This window comes from Aristolochia californica, unplaced genomic scaffold, assembly GCF_029961685.1.
Source record: "Aristolochia californica isolate CCGP_79_NKW_82.1479 unplaced genomic scaffold, dmAriCali1.0.hap1 SCAF_9, whole genome shotgun sequence".
NCBI lineage: Eukaryota > Viridiplantae > Streptophyta > Magnoliopsida > Piperales > Aristolochiaceae > Aristolochia > Aristolochia californica.
The window spans coordinates 3,075,274-3,097,424 of NW_027182290.1; the positions used below are offsets into that span (position 1 = coordinate 3,075,274).

General features: G+C 39.0%; 2 protein-coding genes across 3 annotated transcripts; both read left to right on the forward strand.

Moving 5' to 3' along the window:
• The first annotated feature begins 2,181 nt into the window (after window positions 1–2,181).
• LOC137941490 (autophagy protein 5) lies at window positions 2,182–13,504 on the forward strand. 2 transcript variants are annotated; one of them, XM_068786930.1, is made up of 8 exons: window positions 2,182–2,474; window positions 2,921–3,045; window positions 3,180–3,246; window positions 3,924–4,013; window positions 11,740–11,827; window positions 12,051–12,194; window positions 12,553–12,684; window positions 13,062–13,504. In XM_068786930.1, the coding sequence occupies exons 1-8, from the start codon at window positions 2,364–2,366 to the stop codon at window positions 13,433–13,435; spliced, it is 1,131 nt and encodes a 376-aa protein (XP_068643031.1). In that variant the 5' UTR covers window positions 2,182–2,363; the 3' UTR covers window positions 13,436–13,504. The 2 variants fall into 2 exon arrangements, with proteins under 2 accessions (XP_068643031.1, XP_068643032.1); XM_068786931.1 differs by lacking the exon at window positions 12,553–12,684.
• Window positions 13,505–17,741: 4,237 nt separating this feature from the next.
• On the forward strand, window positions 17,742–20,916 carry LOC137940236 (transcription factor MYB106-like). Its single transcript, XM_068785184.1, has 3 exons — window positions 17,742–18,003; window positions 18,139–18,268; window positions 19,414–20,916. The coding sequence occupies exons 1-3, from the start codon at window positions 17,871–17,873 to the stop codon at window positions 20,378–20,380; spliced, it is 1,230 nt and encodes a 409-aa protein (XP_068641285.1). The 5' UTR covers window positions 17,742–17,870; the 3' UTR covers window positions 20,381–20,916.
• Window positions 20,917–22,151: the final 1,235 nt, after the last annotated feature.

A 22,151-nucleotide genomic window follows, 5' to 3' on the forward strand; every position in this document is an offset into this window, starting at 1 on the left:
ATCCAGAATAAATACGTGATTATGGTAAAAAAAAAAGGGTCAATTCTTTACTAGTTTACTTTTAACAATCTAAAAATTCTGAATAAGGATATAAATATTGCCCTGATGAGACATTCTCAAGCAGGCCTCCGGACTCAAAAGTCTCCTACTCCAAAAAAATAAGATTGGAAAACAAAATCTTAGAACAATGGTTGAAATGGCATTGGTCAACAAGTTTTCAACAATATCAAAAGTATGATATATCAATCACAAATAGCTGTCTATAAGGCAAATCAAATACAACACTAAATGAATAAAAAAAATAGAGTTTAGACTTACCTTACAAAATTTGAAAAAATTCAAAGCCGAAGGGTTAAATCGAAACCACAAAAAAAAGAAAATACCATGTGGTGGATATGTATAACACCCGAATCTCCTCACCACATGGCAAAAACATTTCATAACACTTCAAAAATCCTCAACAATATTCTAAAACATTTCAGAATTAATTAAACTATTTTCACTACTGCATATGCACTAAACAATGAGAAAACACATATATCAAGTCCAAATTCACTGAACACCCCTGGTAGAGCCCCATATAACTTTGCAGTCACTACGAACTGTACCTCGTTAGTGATGGGGGTCGGGTTTCGTTGGCTAATGGATGCCTATGTAGACGACTCAGCCTTGTTTGAATTGGACTAAAACCCCCCCTAATAAAACCTAAACCATAAACCATCAAACCCTAAAGTCCCTACTAAACTCTAAACCCTAAACACTAATTCCATAACACAATACCCTAAACCTTAGAAGCCCCAAACCCTAAACCCTACACCATAATTCCAGACCCTAAACCCAAGAAACCTTAGAGCTTAAAAACACAAAACCCCCCAAAACCTTATAAACCCTATCACCTACTAAACTCTAAACACTAATTCCAGAACTTAATACCTTAAAAGCCCTAAACCCTAAACCCTACACCCTAATCCCATACCCTACACCCAAAAAATTCTAGAGCTTAAAAACACAAAATCCCCAAAACCCTAAAAACCCTAAACCCCCTAAACCTTAAAAACCCTAATCGCTAAAATACCCTAAATCCTTAACCATAAACCCTAAACCCTAATTACAGGACCCTTAAATATCGAGCACCAAACCCTAAAAATAATCCATAACACGAATCAAGAATTTAGACCCTAAACCGTAACCCTAAATCCCACAATTATGCACAAATAACCCCCAATTAGGCACTAAAAATAAATTTAAATCAAATAAAACACTAATTTAATGAAAAAAATTAGGGTTTAGGCATACCTTCTGAAATTTGGGGAAAACTGAAGCCAAAGGGTGAAATTGATGCCGAATGAGGAAATCGATGCCTAATCAAAGTATAAATTAAGCAATTGATGCCCAAATGTCCAAAATCGAAGAAAATCGAAATGGAAATGGGGAAATCAAACGAAATCGGAAAGTATTTTCGGGGGAAAGGAGAATAGCAAAAGAGAGAAGGGAGTGGGAGGCCGAAAGGGAGAAGAGAGGGAGAAGACAGAGAAGAAAGAGAGGTCGGGAGGGATAAGAGAGAGAGAAGCGAGAAAGAGCGAGTCCGAGAGAAGAGAGGGAGTCACGGAGACGAGAGAGGGGGTGAGGCCGAGAGAAAACCGAGAGATGAGCCGGAGACTAGAGGGAGCGGAGACGGTGGTTGGAGACGAAAATTCGATTGATTTTATGGTAGCAAAATGTCGGGGGGGGGGGGGGGGGGGGGGGGGGGGGGCGGGGGGCAGGGAGACGAGAGAGAGAGTGCAGGAGTGAGGAAGAAAAAATGAGAAATGACGACGCGCGTGAGGGGGGGGGGGGGATGTGAGGAGAGAGGGAAAAAAATCTGCATCGCCCGTCCTTCAACTCAAAGAAGATCAAACAAGGCCTTCTTCCAGATGATCGAAATTAAACCGTGGAGATGAAAGACCCTTCATCCCCTGCATCGAGATGAAGCTTCATCTGCGCTCCACTAACAACTTCAAGTGTTGAAGGGGGTTATGCGGTTGAAGATCATCTCGTCCTTGAAGTTGACTAACGCTTATATTGAGATAGAATTATCACATTAATAAATAAATGGATACCCATTTTATAATTTATAATTTGAGTACTTTTATTTAAAGCCGTATTATGCTATCAAGTAATACAATTTCGGTTCTCAGTTCTCCGTTCTCATAGACAAGACTCCGGCGTCGAGACAGCAACTCGATCAGGTGGAACTTGGAAGCGGAAGGTCTTCTCATTCGTCTACCTCGGTAGAGATGACAAAATGGGCCAAACCCAATGAAGCGGAAAGGAACATTGAGACGCTGCAGGATCCCTGTCTTTGACCTCACACAATTTCGTTCATGGATCTCGGCACAGAGGCTCAGAAGCTCGTCTGGGGTGCTGCAATCCCTCTTCAGATCCATCTCGATGAATCCGAAATTACCACCCTCACTCCTCCTCCACCCTCCCTGGTGATCGTTACTGGCCTTTACCCTGCATTTCAAGTGTTGATTTCTTTCATCTCGATTACATGCAGTTTTCTTATTAACTCGGTTTTTCGGATGCTCCATATATCTCGTTTTGTTTTCAGACGCTTCGATGTTTTGCTTCTCATTATTTATTACTATCTATGATCAATTGCAGCTTCATTTGAAACTCTTTCTCTGTTCTTATATTTTTTCCTTTTAATTGCGCGTGTTGGAGTACCATGTTAAGTTTCCTTCTGAACCGATTGCGTCCCAGTAGGACAAGTCTAATTGGGCATAGTTGCTATATCATTGCTCCTTCTGCTTATCATGATTTCGTTCTGGATTTTTCTGCCTTGATTACTATTTTTCTGCGTATCATGAAATTTAACCGTTGTTGTTTTAAATTTTTTATCAAATGAAATTAGATGACATTCTAATGCCCATTACAGGTAATGGGTCATCGGCTTGGGTACCTTCCATTATTGATTCCTCTTTTAAAGCCTCACTTTAACAGCTCACTTCCTCCTGGTGTTGACACTATTTGGTTTGACTACAAAGGCCTGCCACTGAAGTGGTACATTTCTTCTGAACTTAAAACATTGTATGATTGTGGTTTAAAAATAGGATTCATTAGGTCAACTCATTACTAGTGAGTGACCTCATTCATAGGAAAATATTCTTAAGCAGATATTTGTACATGGTTTTCAGGTATATACCTATCGGGGTTCTCTTTGATCTTCTATGTGCAGAACCAGAAAGGCCTTGGAATGTTACGGTTAGTGGTTTTAGTTCATTTAGCGTAATTTTTAATAGTCTGCTTTCTTGCTTTTGCTACAGCTTCTTGTGCTGTTCGTTCATCCTGTGTATGGTTTATGTGTCTGATGATGAGGTTCTAGATCTATGAGAAAAGCCATTCGGTTTGAAAGAGATGGTTGTCTTTTGGGTAATAGAGCTGGCAATCGCCTGCTTATAAATTCTTTTGCCCATTGAGGAGGCAGTTATTTATTGAAAAGAGAAGGTCAATTGTGGTCCCATGAGGCTTTTTTTTTTTGTGTGTGTCTCACAAGCATACCCACTCTGCACTTATGGAGATTAAGCCCCAGTATGTCGTCCCCATTGGGTTTCCTCCTTGTATTGAGGTTGAACATGATATAAGATAAAAATGGTTTTAATCTCAAGAGAAATGTTTTTTTGTGGCACGATCACTTTCATTCAAGTTGTAGTCTTTGCTTTACTTTAGTATGTAATTCAATTCAAATAAAAAATGAGTTGCTGTCTCCAAAATTGTAGTACTCTTAAAATTTTGGATGGAGAATGTCCTGTGGTGATTTAGAGATAGACAACCAGTTGAAGTGTTCGTTAGCTCCACTATATGCCATGACTAATTATTAGAATTTCCTTTTGCTGTTCTCATTCCTCTATAAAAATCTGACTAACAGACTCAGGGTGCAGGTTCATTTTAGAGGATATCCTGCAGAGATACTGATGCCTTGTGATGGTGAAGACAGCATAAAGTGGAGCTTCATCAACTCATTAAAAGAGGTTAGAATTGACTTCTTTGAATTGCTTGACCTTGAATTTTCTTTTTCTTTTTTTAGGGTCTGTAAACATTAGCTGGTCCAAAATTAAGGTTTTTTTTCTTCATTTCTTTGCATGTTTTCCTTATTCTGGCTATATTTTTGAGTTGTGAAGATATGAAGGATGGTGGGTAATTTTAAGCCCTCTTTGTTTAATGCCATTGATGCTGCAAAATTGACAGGATAACCAATATGATTATGGATCAAATATAAAAGGCTTCAGTAAATGCATTTTTAGAAAATTGCCCTGATTTTCAAACTGGCTACAACATCTTCTTCTTCTATTTTTATATTCTAAGAAAAGTTCTACTGTCAGCTCTAATAGTTAACACATTGCATATAGAAGGCAAATTCTGTGTAACTATATATTCAGTGAAAAGAATATAAAGAGCCTTGGATGTCAGACTTTTTAGTATCTGCCCATTTTTGGAAAGTCAAATCCCATTAGCTGTCTTTCAGCTCTGCCTTTTGACTTATGTTCTTCCTCTAACGTTACTTCATGCTTCTTTTACTAACTAGCCACTGGGATTCTTTCTTTAGCAAGTATTGTCAGTTTAGAAATTGCAAGTCGAATTGTGTAATTAGTTATTTGAGACAGGAAAGTTACTATTATTAGCAACTAGAAGGTAGTCATAAAAAAAAAAAGATATGCCCACCGGTGTTACAAACAATAAGACCCACCTAGTATTTTCTTATGCATTTGATGTGGGTGCATCTAATATGTGCTTATAAATTTGATATGGGGCCTACCAAAAAGCAATATGCCGAAATCATGGCCTATCGTTTTTGTGCTCCTAAAATTTATGAATCTATCTTATTCGAGAATAGTAGGCCCATGTAATGTGATCATACTTACAACTTTTTTGTGTGCCTACTTAATGTACACCTATGCATATTATAGCTCCCCATAGTGCTCTAAAGCCATGTTTCCTTATTAATTATGGTTTCAGTCATGGAATGTGGGGCCAACCTGGTCCTATAAAATGGTGGGTCATAATCTAGTTTTAAAATTTGTTATATAATTAAACATATTTTTATAAAATTCAATATATTTGTGAGGGTACTATTAGTAAGTTAGTGTGAAAAGTGACCAAAATACCCTTGAGCTGATTTCCTCACACTCCCCCTCAAGCTAGAGCATATATATCCATGAGGTCCTAGGGGTTGATCACATATTTCTTCATCACAACATCTCTAACAAAATGACAATCCACCTCTATGCGTTTTGTTCTCTCATGAAAAACTGGATTGTTGGCAATAAATATAGCAGCCTGGTTATCATAGAATAAAGTCATGACTTCATTCTGGTGGAAGTCTAACTCCCTAGGGACTGATTTCACCCACATGAGCTCGCTTACAGTATGTGCCATAGCCTTGTATTCTACTTCTGCGCTAGTTCTAACTACTACATTTTGTTTTTTGTTTTTTCAATTGATTAATTTGCCACCTAGAAAGACACAGTAGGTTGTAGTTGATTTTATGTCTAGCTTTGACCCGGCATAATCTGCAGTGGAGAAGACCTCAATTTTCAAGTGGTCATTATTTTTAAAGAAAAGACCTTTCCCTGGTATTCCCTTGAGATATCTTAAGATCCTTTGAGTTGCTTCACGATGAATCTTCCTTGGGTGTTCCATAAACTAGCTTACTACACTTACTGCAAAGGATATATTTGGGCGCGTAACTGTGGCATGTATGAGCTTCCCAATCATTCTCCTATACAATGTTTTATCACTCAATTCTACACTTTGGTCATCATGTAGATTGAGTCCAACTTCCATCGGACCGGTTTAGCTCCCAATAATACATATTCATGTTGCATATCAGGTATATACTTTCTTTGAGATAGCACCAGTTTTTCTTTGCATCTTGCAACTTCAACAATGCCCAAGATGTATTTCAATTCTCCCAAGTCTTTGGTTTGGAAGTGCGTAGCAAGTAGCTTTTGAACTTCTTCAATTCTAGGGGTATCACTACCAGACAATATAATATCATCCACATATATAAGTAAAACTATGATCCCCGAAGGCCTTTTCATGACAAATTGCGAATGATCGCAATGGCTCATGGAAAGCACATACACATCACTGCTTCGCTAAATTTTTTAAACCAAGCACAAGGGCTTTGTTTCAACCCATAAATTGTTTGCTTGAGTTTGTATACCTTGTGCATCTTCCCCTGAGCAACATACTCCAAAGGTTGCTCCATGTAGACCTCTTCTTCTAGGTCACCATACAATATAGTATTCTTTATGTCTAACTGGTATAAGGGCCAACCTTGAGTAACAACAATAGACACCAAAATTCGTACTGAAGATAATTGAGCTACTGGAGAAAAAGTTTCAAACACATCCATACCATAAGCTTGTGTATATCCTCTGGCCACCAAACGAGCTTTATAACTCTCAACCAAGCCATCAGCCCTATATGTGACTGTATACACTCATCTATGGCCAACCATTGTAGTACTTGAAGGGAACTCACATAACTGCCAGGTTCCTCACTCTAACAGAGCAGCCATCTCAAGATCTATGACTTGCTTCCATTATGGAGAGGACATAACATCCTGCACTAAAGAAGGAATAATGCAAGTAGAGATAGACAATGCAAACTTTTTGCATTTTTCAGACAAATGATCATATGACACAAAATGAGACAACATATGATGAGTACCTTTCCTTAAAGCAATGGGTAAGTGCAGATCATTTATCTCAGGATCCTGAGACAAAGATGAGTCATGGTCTGGCATGAGAGAGGAGGTTGTTGGTTGAGAGGGATGCATCTGTCGATGATGATATACCTGCAAGGGTTTCTCAACAGTGGTATTTTGTGTAGGTCCAAGAAAAAAACATCAACTAGCAAGGGAATAACTGACTCAGAAACTGGGGAAGAAGATGGTACATCAATGGGAGTACTAGACTCAAAAAAGGAGTATCCTAAAAAAATGTGACATCTGTGGATACACATGTTTTTCTAATAGATGGACAAAAACCCTTGTACCCCTTTTGTGTACGAGAGTACCCAAGAAAAATATACTTAATAGTACGAGGAGATAACTTATCTTTGGATGATCCCATAATATGGGTAAAACAAACATCCAAAGACACGAGGCAAAACTGAGAACAATGGAGCTGAAGGCAACAAATCCTGAATGAGAATTTTACCTTTAAGGACAGAAGAAGACATCCTTTTGATCAAGTAGCATGCAGTAAGCATTGCAGCACCCCAAAAGTGCTTAGGAACCTTCATATATAATATCATAGTGCGAGCTACTTCTAGTAGATGACGATTTTTACGCTCTACAACTCCATTTTGTTGTGGAGAAAACACACATGAGGTTTGATGGATGATCTCGTGATTTTGACAAAAAACTATCAAACTTTTTTATTCATAAATTCAAGACCATTGTTAGTGTACTAAATATGGATAGAAGCTGAAAACTGATTATTTATTTCATCGTAAAAGAGTTTGAATACATTGAAAGCTTCAAACTTCTCCCTAAGAAGATAGACCCAAGTACACCTACTAAAATCATCAAACAATGAGACAAAGTACCTAAAGCCAAAAAAACTTGTTACAAGACAATATCAGAATGAATAACCTCAAATAGTTGACTTTTCTTATGTTGTGAGGTTGGAAAAGAGCTCCGGTGATGCTTGCCCAATTGAACATGACTCGCACTGAAGTGTAAGATTGGAAGGAAATTCTGGAAAGACTTGAATCAGTTTTGCCAGCGAGGGATGACCTAATAGCAAATGCTACTGGAATGGAGTAGCAAATGTATTATCTAGTAAGTGACCCTCCAAATAATACAAACCACTTCTCTCACGTGCAAAACGTCCTCTTCGTCACAGGGTCCTGAAATAGACAATGAATAGGATGAAAAGTCAGAGAACAATTCATAGACTTAGTTAATTGGCTCACTGACAATAGATTTAGGGGAAACTTAGGAATTATTAAAACAAACTGAGGAGACACGAACGATGCAAGGATAACAATACCAACACCTTGGACTAAGGAAATAGACCCATCAACTAAATTTACTTGCTTTATATGTGATGACTTTTTCATGTTAAAAAACAAGAATGACATATTTGACATGTGCGCAGTAACTTCAGAATTGATAACGCAAGTAGGAGAAGAGGACACATGAAGAGTGGACATACTTGAAGTATCTAGAGTAGTAGTAGGAGTAGGAGCATGAACCATAGCTGTTGAGGATGAGCTAACTGATAACAATTCATAGACTTAGTTAATTGGCTCACTGACAATAGATTTAGGGGAAACTTAGGAATTAGTAAAACAAACTGAGGAGACACAAACGATGCAAGGATAACAATACCAACACCCTGGACTAAGGAAATAGACCCATCAACTAAATTTACTTGCTTTATATGTGATGACTCTTGCATGTTAGAAAAGAAGAATGACATATTTGACATGTGAGCAGTAGCTTCAGAATCGATAACCCAAGTAGGAGAAGAAGACACTTGAAGAACGGACATACTTGAAGTATCTAGAGTTGTAGTAGGAGTAGGAGCATGAACCATAGCTGTTGAGGATGAGCTAACTGATAACTGATCTAGATGTTGCATAATCTATTGTTGTTGTACTTCATTAGCTTCCCCTGAGGGGACAAAAGCAACAACCTCTGAGATTGTTCCACTAGTCTCATTGTTGGTAGAGTTTGCCCAGGCAAGCTTTCCTAATTTTATTCAGTATCTCTTAGTGTAATGGTTATTTCATCCACAATGGATACACTTCCTCTCGAACTTACCATCACCTCTGCCTGAATTGTCTCTACCTCTACTTTGCCCAGAACTTGTCCGACCTCGAGACGAGTCTGCTGGGCTAGGACTAGGGCCCAAAGTATTAAATGCAGCAACATCTGTCACTCTACCTCCTTTTTCTTCTTTGGATACCAAAATTGTTTATGCTCTTACAATTTTGTTGAAAGTAGTGGGTAATGAAGGTACCTCTTATGAAGCTAAGATCTGTGCCTTAATGCTATCAAACTTCCCAGCTAGGCCATCAAGAAACTTTGTCACTAGTAGTCGGTTCTGTTGTTTTCTTAATTCCTGCTCATCCGTAGTGAATGGATGATATACATTAACTTCTTGCCAGAGTCCCACAAATGCACTGTAATATTGTGTAACAGTCTTGTTACCCCATTTCGAACTAAAGAAATTGGTGTACAATTCATAAACTCTTGATAAATTGCTCTCTTGAGTATACAGATACCCCAAAGAAACCCACAGCCTTTGTGGTCTCACAATATATCACTTGAATCCTTAATGTTGAATCAATATTGTTGACAATCCAAGTCATAACTTGGTTGTCTTTAGCTTCCCAATCATCAGTCATTGGGATTGGAGGGTCATCTCTGATGTATTTTGTCTTCCTTCCCTTCAAGAACATTCTCACCGACCTGGCCCAATTAAGATAATTTAGTCCTGTCAACTTCTTTGATGTCATAAACACTACATCTGTCACTCTACCTCCTTTTTCTTCTTTGGATACCAAAATTGTTTATGCTCTTACAATTTTGTTGAAAGTAGTGGGTAATGAAGGTACCTCTTATGAAGCTAAGATCTGTGCCTTAATGCTATCAAACTTCCCAGCTAGGCCATCAAGAAACTTTGTCACTAGTAGTCGGTTCTGTTGTTTTCTTAATTCCTGCTCATCCGTAGTGAATGGATGATATACATTAACTTCTTGCCAGAGTCCCACAAATGCACTGTAATATTGTGTAACAGTCTTGTTACCCCATTTCGAACTAAAGAAATTGGTGTACAATTCATAAACTCTTGATAAATTGCTCTCTTGAGTATACAGATACCCCAAAGAAACCCACAGCCTTTGTGGTCTCACAATATATCACTTGAATCCTTAATGTTGAATCAATATTGTTGACAATCCAAGTCATAACTTGGTTGTCTTTAGCTTCCCAATCATCAGTCATTGGGATTGGAGGGTCATCTCTGATGTATTTTGTCTTCCTTCCCTTCAAGAACATTCTCACCGACCTGGCCCAATTAAGATAATTTAGTCCTGTCAACTTCTTTGATGTCATAAACACTACATTTTTGCCATCAGATCCACCTATAGCGCTAGATGGTACATAAACGTCACCCGAATCAGCCATAGATTAAGTACAGAGTGACCAAAAATATTCAATTTCAATATCCAAATACTTTTGCAAATTCCAAGATGTAGGTTCCACTTCGTAAAAATTAGGGTTAAGGCAAGGATGAGATGTGCGCAAGTGATATATGCTTAATTCAACACTATACATTAAATACATTGAAGATCCTTCACGAATAGTGTTGAAGAGAAGATATGGAAGCCTCTTACATGATTCTGATAGTAAGTAGTCTCACAGAGCCAGAATTAATATGGTGGAGTCTTACAAGAGTCTCACAAAAGGTGGTCTCACATGAGAGTCTCAGTTTAAAGGTGTTTTAGTTATGTTAGTCTTCTATTTATGTGGAGTTATTTAATTATGCTAGGACTTATCTTTAAGTGTTAGAGTTTGGGTGTAATTGGGACAATAGTAGTTTAATTGTAATTGGACTCTACTACTTTCCTCTATTATAAATAGGGGTTCATATACTCTAATTACATAAAGTCAATGAAGTTTTTCTCATTCCATAAATTCAACAAGTAGACTACAATTAGGGCTGACGTCAACATGCCGATTGATGACACGATCACAGGCCTAGGGATAGTTGACACACATCCCGATATCTCTAAAAAAAGAGTTCCTTTTAGGCAATCAAAGTATGAATAATCCTTTTAAAGGATGATAGAATCAGTAACCCTAAGTTATGGCAGAAGATAAGAGAGAAAAATTGAATTTTTACCAACCAGTCACCGAGGAGATTTGAAAAACGTTGATTTTGTGAAGACATCAGATAAAGATGTTTTCTGGTTAAGATGTACTTCCAACAACGATTTCTGCTTTCATACCATGTGAAAAGTATGAAAAATCTAGAGAAAGAGAAAAAAAGGAGAGCAAGAGAGAAAAAAGAGAGAAAAGAGGCACAAGTTCTGAATGAGCTGCGTTGGGGGTTATGCACGACCCCGAATGCTATTTATTAGGTTTTTAGTCATAAATTAAAGAAATGACAAAAGTGCCTATCTTACATAGAAAACACTTATTCCCTTATAATTCCCATTCTACTCTTCCTATGAATATGAAAATTTATACACTGACTAAATCAAACATGCTGAACAAGATAGTGCTGTAATATAAAATATCCAATCATGTAAAATGACCCAAATACCCTTGAGCCGATTTTCTCGCAGTTACCATTATCTTTTTTTTTTTTTAAACTATAACCAATCATAATATGTGACTTTTGCATGTAATAAGCTAATTTGAAATAGTTGTAGTGAAAACATATTTCCTCTCTCAAATAAGTTCTTCTAGGGAAGAGTTCTTCGATAAAGCTCCTCAGGGAAGCCTCTGCAGTTGAGGGGGAACAAATCCCAGCCTTAATCTTTAGCTGGATTGATATGTAAATCCAACTTTAGCTTTTAGATTGCAACAGTTCATTTGTTTTGCTTTTTCCTAGCTACTGTAGGTCACCATTCTGCAAAATGATGACTATGTTTTTCCTCGGAGTCTTACAAAACTGCCAATGCACTTGCATCATCATTCAGGTTCTTAGTCGTACTCTTTTTTGCATACAGGCAGCATATGTAGTCAATGGGAACTGCAAGAATGTAATGAACATGTCCCAGTCTGACCAGTTGGAACTGTGGAAGTGTGTTGGAAAAGGTAAATGCTGACTGGAACTAAGAGTCCAGTTTGAGATTTGAAATATCTGTATGTTTTTTTATAACAGAAAAGAAGCAGTTCCATTTTCTATTTTTGTTTAAATTTTTTTGAAAAAATAAAATGACATTTGCTAAACTATAATATTATCCATTGTGCTGAAGAAATATTTTAGAACTGTGATGCTCTTTTGTTGTTAAGTTTTTCTAACATCAATTTGCATCAGCTAACATGGAAGGCTATCATCGAATTTCATCTAAACTCAAACTTGGAACAGCCATGGAAGAGTTTATGGCAAGAATTCAATGTTCCTCAATGCAGCCTCATCAGGGGACTACTGATGCTGATCATATAGGACCAAGCCGAACTGGTATATTTTCCTCCATTTTGTTTTTCATGTAATAGGTGGGTATGGAGATACATTAAAATGGCTCAACGTTTAAAAAGAATTGAAAATCAAGCTGGATGGCCAATTTGTTTGGATTCATGAGAAAATGACATGGTGATGACATATGGTGACCATATCCAAGAACATTGAATTTATTATTGTTGGAGCAGTAAGACTTCATGGGCTATTTTGAGCATGCAAATTTAATAACTGCTTTCAGATATTGAGTTTGTTGTTCTGTTTGTTTCTAAAATAAACTTTTTATGGTGCAAGCACAGATTGATTTCACTTAAAATCATGGTGAGGCCTGACCTTTTCTTATTATTGAAGCTCTGGCCAGGCAGAATTCCTGTCCGGCTGTATGTACGAAATATAGAGGAGCATCTGGATGATTTGACTGATGCAACTCCAATTAATAGTTGGGACCAGATCTCTTATCTGAACCGACCTATTGAGATTCGCAATAATGAAGGTGTGGAATAAGTGTAACTTTTAGTTTCATAAATGATATTACACCTCGCTTTAACTTTCATACCTTTCCTGTTCCTGTCTGTGCTAAAATATGTAATTCTATGTTTTCTGTAGACATCTGGAGTATATTTTGGTGGACTGCTTTAAATTCCATAGATGTACGGAAACTCATGTAACTTACTATTGCCTTTAATTTGAATCATGACATTTACCAAAGAAAAAAGGCCTGCTTCTAATAACAAAGAGTTACACTCTACTTGGATTACAGTATTCTTGATTGCATTGTTGGACGTTTGGAGTTTATGATGCTTACTTGTTGTTTCAGTGATAAATAGTAAATCTGTTTTTGCTTAGTTACTAATGATCACGTTACTGCAGGCATGTACCTCACACTACATGATGCACTCAAAGCTCTGTTGCCTGAAATCTTTATGGATGAATCCTCTCTTGATGAGCAGAACTCAAACATGATACTGGAGGATGTTCCCCGGTTCACTGAAAGTGACTCACACAGTGGGGAGTTGGAGAAAGTTAGCAGCACAGTTAATAATATCACGATGGGCATATCCGACAGACACTCCCCACATTGCTCATCATCAAAGTCAAGAGTAAAGCTTATTCGTATCCAAGGAATTGAACCCAATTTGGATTTGCCATTGTCCTGGGTGATCTCAAATTTGTTGAATCCTGAGTTTTATCTACACGTCTGTGTCTACTTAGAAGTCTTGGCAAGTCGAGCTGAAGGAAGATGAAAACAATTGTATACCCTCTGAGGTCACCGTGTATAATTGTAAAAAAGAATCAATTGCTTCTGTTTGAGATGTTTCAGATACAGAGTAACCCTTTGCAAGCACGTTTCTGCAGGCTTCAGTAGTCTACTATTGCAATTCCATGAAACATGGCATCAAATTGGAAAGCCTTACAATTGGAAATCTGTCTACATGTATTATGCAATTTTGACCAGACAGTGGTCATGCTTTAGTTCTACCTCTTTTAAGGTGTTCTGGCACCCTTGCCACAGTTTCATTTTCTGTCACTCAAACACAACGAGCCAGTTGCTAAGAAAGACATCTGTCCTCGGTCATCCCAAACCAGACTTCTACATACAGGATGATCTTACTGCAATAGCTTTTACCACTTTTGGAAATTGCTAGCATTAAAGACGAGTAAGTGACGGAGATAACAGCCACATGAGCGTCATTATAGGAGGGATTAGAAGAGGAAACGATTTCTGACTGGATAAAATTTTCGTGGAGTTCCTCTTCGCTTTCCTTTTCCCGTTTAAGCAAATCGCTCTTCGACAATTCAATGTGTCAAGAGGGAAGAGGGTGACGAGGGAGAACATCGTTACGAAGATGGTTCTGACATCGTTATCCGCCATGGCAGCGGAGATCGCCACTTTCCCGACATCACCAAGGCCCGCCTCCAATCCCTCGACCAACCACAAGACTCACGCCCCCACCAATGCCTTACAAGTCGCCTCCAGCATTTAGAGAACGGAGGGGCTATTGGCTCTCTGCAAGGGTCTCGCTCCCGCCATCCTCCACTATCTCTTCTACACTCCCATTCGAAATGTCACCTACGAGAATATCCGCGTGGTTGTGCCTGCGGACTCTATTTGCAGCAAGGCCATTTTGCAGGTGGTCTCTCCGGAGTCATTGTGCATGTGGTTAAACGACTCCGCAAGTCTGAATTCATTTTGTGCTGTTCACCATCAGCACCTTATCTTCTTGTTGATTCAGCGGAAGAACGAAGGAATTGTAACTTTACCCGACAACAGAGTAAATCAGGCAATTGGGTCCTTGATCTGCCACTATCCATTACAGACCTTCTCGAGTTCCATGACTGCAATACCCGTGAATTGAAATCTCTCACCAACATTACTAAAGGTCAGTTGATCGGTCTGTGTCGCCTGGCTTTTATAAGAAATCAGTACATCCTCTTTTTTTTTTTTTCCATTGAACTGTCGTCATATCTTCTTTTCTTTCTGCCACCCAGGTAAAGTGGGACATTTGATGCTTTGACCCAAACAATAAGAGCTGAAGGTCTCAAGGGGCTGCGGACAGGCGTGTTGCCAAATATTCAAAGACAATTTCCGGCAAACATGGGGGAGTTAGCTTGCTAAGCGTTTCATCATACGAAACTGGTTGTGTGAGGATAATATCGATGCCCATAAGTTGGCATCTATCTTGTCAGGCTTGTCGGCAACCACTGTGAGCTGTCCCGCACATGTGTTGAAGACAAGAATGATTAGTCGGGCACCAGCCAAGGACACCGAAATCTTTTACAGGAATTCTTATGACTGTTTGTTGTAGCCTGCTTAACAGCATCGTGGAAGGGTTTCTTTCCAACATGGAGTAGACTCGGTCCTCTGCAGTTTGTATTCTGGGTTTCTTATAAAAAATCTTTCGTCCTTCTAAAAAATTTAACAAGTTACATTTCCTACTGTGTTTCTTTTGGATTATATATATTTTTCTGATCTAGAACTCTTAACCTGTTAAAAAGCAATCTAATTGTAGGATCAACCAAGGAAGATATGAACTGCTCTAACCCTTACAACTGGAGTGTTCTTCAGGCATTTGCTGATTCATTTTCCTCACTTTTGTTCACTTTTAAAAACAATATCTTATTGTGCAGCCATCAATCAAAGAAATGTCTGCATGTTGAGGTTAACTGAACTAAGCAAGGTAAATCAGATGCATGCCCATACATAGTGGTCATCTTCTAAGTTTCTGTATTTACTCTTTTGTTGTGGCAAGTAAACCACTCAACCTCGGTTTTTCCAAGTTCAGTATGCATCGACATTGAATAGAGAATATGATTGGAGGCATGAGCGACCGAGATAAGATTGGCAAAGCAGGGCGAATGTGAGCTCTGAAATAGGTCTTCTGTAAACTAATAAAGAGTCACTAACATAGTTACCTCTTTTGGCTACTTAAAAGAGTAAGGAAGTTCAGTCTGAACCCCGATTTGATCATTGAAGGACCACAGTTTTGGAAGCGCAAGAGCTCCTTGCTTGCGTTGTTTGTTGGGTAGATCATAAATCGATTGAGTTATCATCTTCTGTCATACAGGTTTATGTGAGAGGACTTGGCCATTCTCCCTCGAGCTGGTGAAAGAAGACTCTCCTGTCCACTGGTTGGGATGTTCTCTTAAATGCATCACACACTCTTATCAAAAACCAATTCGGACTCTTGACTAGCCTTCTGCCTAGCAAAATGTTGATCTGGAGCAGCAATGCATCGGCACACATCACCGAGACCTGCTTGAATGGTTCTCTTTTCAATTTCTGCATTGATGGGCTTCTCTCTGGATTAACTTGTAACTGTTCAGTTCTAGTTTATGCAGTGTAGGAAGTCGAGTTGGGTTATGTCAGAGGACCACCGTGGCTATGTGATTGTGGAGAGCAACAGCCCCCTATTGGTGCATTCAAATCACAAAAAAATGAACCAGCTGCAAATTGATTCGGGTTTGTGATGAAAGCTTTCGATTAGCCGAAAAGGCTAGAGATCCATTCGGAAGATGCAAGCAGAGAGGACCACTGCTCCTTAAATGGTTTCTGACTTTGTCCTGGTCTCCAAGTGATATTGAGGCATCAACTGCCAGTTGCCTTATTCCATTAATGTCAGTCTTAAATCTGTTGGATTCACTTAAATATCTCTGTGAAGAAAATACGGCCGGTCTGGTAAACTTCCCAGTTCAATTCTTTCTTCACTGTTTCAGCTCGTCTTGGCCATTTCAGCAGATCTCTGACGAAGCGGCTGGATCCTAATGGATCTTAGAACAGATGAATCTGGTCCGTAACAAGATAAAATCACCTACTGTTGTGGGATTAGTTCAACATACAGAAAAAACTTGAGACAAAATCACTCAGGTTTCCTGAAACTCTTTCCAGAGGTGGAAAATTATCTCCAGAACATCTTTGAGAACCCAAAGAATAAACATTCCTTAAATTTAAATGGAAAAACGAAAACGGTTGTAACTATCCCAATTATAATAACTTAAAGACCGATTCATGGAGGGGATGGTAAAAAGTTTTTTTCAAAATGATTAGTGGGTTGGATTAGCTTAAACTACATTAAAAAGTGTTTATATAGGTATATAATTATTGCCTTGATTAGAGCTTTAAATACTAAATGGATTAGCTTGGTGGATGTCTCCATCTTCTGTGATGCTAATTGAGTTTATTAATCATAAAGGGATTCGAACTAGTTGAGACTCTGACATCTTCGACATGGATTTCTGCTAATGATTTTATGTAATTTTCAGCTTGATTTGCATGTTTTTCCAAACTTACAGTGTCTCCATCAATCAAAACCTATGAATGTAACTGGTTAGCTCAAATATCTTATTGAAGTTTATTAAGAAACAAAGAATGTTCATGACTTGGGATGATTTTAGGAAGATCGGAAGTAACAACAGAACCCTTGTTACACCAAAATAAGACTGGGGAAATATAAAACCTGAGTTGTTGCTTAATGGGAGCTATGAACAAGAACCATTTACAAGGGGAGAGAGAATTAGGGTTATCCATACCTATGGGAAAGGACCCATATGAATAAATGACTCTTAATTCAGTTAAAGGGCATATCTTTGAGTAAAAAAAAAAAAAAAAAAGGTGGAAGGAGAGGAAGAGCAGGTGTGTACAACTGATCTACTCAGGGGAAGTAACTGCAGGAGACAACAACTTCATAACAAACGAAGCTTGTCACTATAGTTGAGATTATTAAGAAAATGAGTTAAATGAGAAAGCACCACGCCATAAAGGAGAAAAATTGGAATATTTATACGTGAGAGAGAGAGAGAGAGAGAGAGAGAGAGAGAGAGAGATTAATGGGTTGGGTCTAGTTGGAGGTGGTGAGAGCTGGCGAAGCTGAAATGCATTTAGGAGGAGAGAGGCCAATGTCGTTTCTAATGCTGCAATTGGGTCCCTTTGCCCCCATATTTGACGCTGACTTTTCTTTCGTACCCCATTTCTCTATTTATCCTTCTTCTCCTTCTCTTCCTATATTCACTCATCACTGCTCTCTCTCTCTCTTCCTTTTCCTTCCTCGATGTTTCATCTCTCCCACGCTACTGCAGATCTGTCTCTCTCTTTTTCCTCGTATATGCGATCATCAAAAGGGTACTATTGAACCTTCTGCTCCGTCTCCATAGATAGATTCGACGTCAGTCGGTCACTCTGCAATGGGACGATCACCTTGCTGTGACAAGGTTGGCTTGAAGAAAGGACCCTGGACACCTGAAGAAGATCAGAAGCTTCTGGCTTACATCGAACAGCACGGCCATGGCAGCTGGCGGGCCTTGCCAGCCAAAGCAGGTAAAAGTGTTTACCCCTTCTTCTTCTTCTTCTTTCTCTTTCTCTACACTTTTTTTTTTTTTTTTCTCTCTTGCATGTATAATATTTGTCGCGTGTCTGATTGGTTTCTTTGATTGCTCTCTGGGCTGAATTCAGGACTTCAACGGTGCGGGAAGAGTTGCAGATTGAGGTGGACTAACTATCTCAGACCCGATATCAAGAGAGGAAAATTCAGTTTACAGGAAGAACAGACCATCATTCAACTACATGCTCTTCTTGGGAACAGGTACCCGACGGTTTCTTTCTTTTTGGGGCTCCACCTTATCGTTTTCTTTCTGGTTCCCCGTGAGTTCTTTTGCTTCTCAGTGAACTCGACATTTTCTAGGATTCCACGAATTTTGTCTCTTTTTCTTGATCATGATGTTTCTGAAATCCCTAGCTCTTTAAGTGGAATTTTCCTTCCCTTGAATTGCCCGGATTAGTAAAGATCATGAACAGAAACATATCAAAGAGAGACACGATAAGTGAACCGATGAGATCAATTTTTATGGAAATCAGCAAGGAAATACTCTTTCTTAGCGGTTCAGCAAGCATTCTTCTTGCTTCTTTCCTGTATATATGATCTAAAGAATGTCTCCTCTACTCAACAACATTCGTCTTTCGAGAAGAAAAATAAATAAATTGTCTAATTGATTTCTTCCGATAAAAAAACGCATGCTTCCTGAGAATTGTTTTCCTCGGCTTCAAGCTAGCCAGGAACTGTGTAATGTCACCACGTTTTGTTCCGAATTATCGTACTTTTGTAATGATTCTTCCATATCTGAGAGCTGGAATGGGAGTTCCAGAATGCACAGCATTGCCCAGTGCGTTGTCCCTGTCCAGTTAGATGGTAGAAATAAATTCCCAAAGTGGGTCGGCCTTCGCCAATTCTCTCTCTTGAGTGGGTTGAGCTCATCATCCTCCTGCTTTTTCCTCCTTCAGTGACCATTTACCGCGCCGTAAATTTATGGAACGGAAAAACTGATCTTTGGAATTCTCTCTTCTGCTTCGATTAATTAGTGCCTTCCTTTTTCTGCATCTCATTCTTGCTCCATCTGCTCCCAATTAGGTTATTTTGGCCCTTCAGTTTCGACTTTCTGTCTTCTTCTGATCGACTGGTATTGTAGTATCTGAGTCTCAGTAGCTGTTTTTGTTAGTGTTCTAGTAACGTAATGTGCAGTGCACGGAGCGTCTAACACGAACCCTGAACCGTCTTTCTGATTGCTCTTGCATTGAATCAGTTTGGAAGACATTAACTCGATGGGTCAAAACCAGTGTTTTCTGCCTTTGCTGAAGGCACTTTCAGAGAAGATTTGTTCATTCTCGCCTTTCTTTGCCGCATGCGTCTGTAACAATAATATCCCTAATATATATTGCTGTGATGATCATCAGGTGGTCGGCCATTGCTACGCATTTGCCGAAGAGAACTGATAACGAAATCAAGAACTACTGGAACACTCACCTGAAGAAGAGACTGGCGAAGATGGGCATCGATCCGGTCACCCACAAGCCTAAGACTGACGCTCTTGGCACCATCGAGGGCCATGCCGCCAAGTCCGCCTCCAATTTGAGCCATATGGCGCAGTGGGAGAGTGCTCGACTCGAGGCAGAAGCCAGGCTCGTCAGAGAATCGAAACTCCGATCTACGGCGCTTCAGGCCCAGCTCAACCCCTCCTCCTCCACCTCATCTTCTTCCGCGGGAGCCTCTGTCGGGGCACCGCCTCTTTGTCTCGACGCGCTCAAGTCATGGCCGCAAAGCGCTTGGTCGACCAAGTTGACCAGAAACAGTGCCGCCGCCGCCGCCGCTGCCGGCAGTAGCGATCTCGAGTCTCCCACCTCCACTCTCAGCTTTTCAGAGAACAGCACAGTCCCCATCCCGGCCGCCGTCGGGTTTAGCGATAACCCGACGGCCACCATGGACTTCATCGACACCTCCGAGCTCTGCAAGGAACGCGAGCACAAACAAGACGAAGAAGAGCGTCCAGAGTGGAAAGAGTTCGGAAAGTCGCGAGTAAGGCCGTCACTGGGGGAGACGGAGGCTGAGGAGGACGACAAAGGCAGCTCTCTCGTCGTGGGATTAAAGCTCCACGACATGATTTTCCAACCGGAAGCTCCCTGGTCACCGGAGTCCACCAAGACCGGGCCGGTAGCACCTGCATTCATGGAAGGGTTCACGGATTTACTCCTCGACAACTCGCACGATACGCACAACTCATCTCCCGACGGCGGTCGTAGCCGCGGCGGCGGCAACGGAGACGAGTCCGCCAACGCCGAAGCACACGACGACGAGGGCAAGAGTTACTGGAACAACATCCTCAACTTGGTCAACTCGTCACCCTCAGACTCACCCATGTTTTAAGACGACAAATACTAAACATTAAAAATCAAGTCTCCATGATCAGCAGCACTTAAAAGTTAATCTCTCAGTTCCAGCTACTGATCAAAGAACATTAAAAAAAAAAAAAAAGGTGAAAGTGGCAATATTGTTATCTTTACCCCGTGTACTCTATTATGTTCATTTCCATATTCGGATGCCTGCAACTGCAAGTACTCGCAGAGATGATAAAAAAACGAAGGAAGAGAAAGACGACACCGGGCAATCAAATAAGAAACAGATCATCAGTCTGGACCTCGAAGAAATGAACCAGTCAAGGATGGAGAGGCGCGTGCAGTAGCTGCTTTCTTGACTCTGGAGATTTTCTGGTTTGGATTAATTACGAGTAGTGCAGGCCGGAGTTCTTAGAGTAGTAAAAACCTTACAGACGAGAGGGCATGCAGTCCACATCCTTTCAAGGACCCTTTTAGCTAATTGCTAATGTAATGGCTGAGGACTTTTGATTTTGTAAGACTTTCCAATAATGGGGGAGGTGCAATCAATGAATCCCATTTTCTCCAGTCTGGTTTCTTGTCACCTTCACACTCTCACTTCGAAAACATTATTTTATATCCAGTTACTCATTTAATTAATGAATAAATTAGAGAGGGGTGATTTTGCAACTCTTTACCACTCCTTATATAATATATAATTTAAATGTTTTAAAATAAATATTTAATTTAATTTTTTAATTTCATAATATTTTCATGTAATTTGATGTTTTTATATACATAACCTATTAATTTACTCTTATACTTTGTTAAATTTGTTTTTTAAAAAAGAAATACCCTTCAACAAAGCAGTCGATGGAATAGATTTCGGGCGATTAGATACATATGATAAAAAAATACTATTTACTCCTATCGCCAAAATTTAGTTATTAACTCTAATTATGACATGAGAAAAGATGTTGTAACCATAGTTGTATTAGAGTGATGATACATGCTATCCGTCTCATATTGCCTCGTCATATATCGATCATGTCAAACATACACAAACATAATTAGCTAGATTAGCATGAGTGGTCAATGTTTTTAGTGGCCACAAAGTACTTATCCATGGACCATGCAATATCAAATATTATTATCAAGCTTGATTCTCATCTTATCATATTAATATGATGGGAGAGGAAGCGTTTTTAGGATTGTCAATGTTTTTATTGATGAATTTGGAACAACTATACAACCCCATATATTAATTAAATTTTAACTTATATTAGAAAGGTGACATGTAACATCCTTTTATTTAGCTCTATTTAATATAAATTAAAATTTCTTATTAAAAAATAATAAAATGAGAAAATAAAAATATATAATTTTAGAAAAATGATACATATTATGATAGTTTTGTTCTGTGATTTAAGAGTTATTCAATATATACGCCACCATAAGTAACAACAGATCACTAACTCTACGGAGCTTGCGAAAGGTGACATAAAAAACACCTTAATGTTTGTTTAGTGGGTTCCACATTACTACATCATATTGTTTTATTGATATTGTCACGGGGTCATTTTATCTTTAGACCTAAAGTTAAAAGTTAACTGCGACAAATTGAGATGGAATTACTCCGACAATATTAACTAGTGAAACTTAATTAATTAATGACAATTTGATATAAAATACCTTGGTAATAATCATATGAGTATCTATAAATTAACTTGAAATTCTAAAGCCAAAGTAGGTAATTTACGCTAGCTAATTTAACACAATTAATTTAGTGGAACCCTAAAATCTGATAAATTTACCGTTTCATA

Coding starts and splice junctions, on each gene's coding strand:
- LOC137941490 (XM_068786930.1), top strand. CDS start 2,364: ATGGATCTCGGCACAGAGGCTCAGAAGCTCGTCTGGGGTGCTGCAATC. Junction 3,247..3,923: donor AAAGGCCTTGGAATGTTACG/GTTAGTGGTTTT, acceptor CTCAGGGTGCAG/GTTCATTTTAGAGGATATCC. Junction 12,195..12,552: donor TATAGGACCAAGCCGAACTG/GTATATTTTCCT, acceptor AGCTCTGGCCAG/GCAGAATTCCTGTCCGGCTG.
- LOC137940236 (XM_068785184.1), top strand. CDS start 17,871: ATGGGACGATCACCTTGCTGTGACAAGGTTGGCTTGAAGAAAGGACCC. Junction 18,004..18,138: donor GGCCTTGCCAGCCAAAGCAG/GTAAAAGTGTTT, acceptor GGCTGAATTCAG/GACTTCAACGGTGCGGGAAG. Junction 18,269..19,413: donor CATGCTCTTCTTGGGAACAG/GTACCCGACGGT, acceptor GATGATCATCAG/GTGGTCGGCCATTGCTACGC.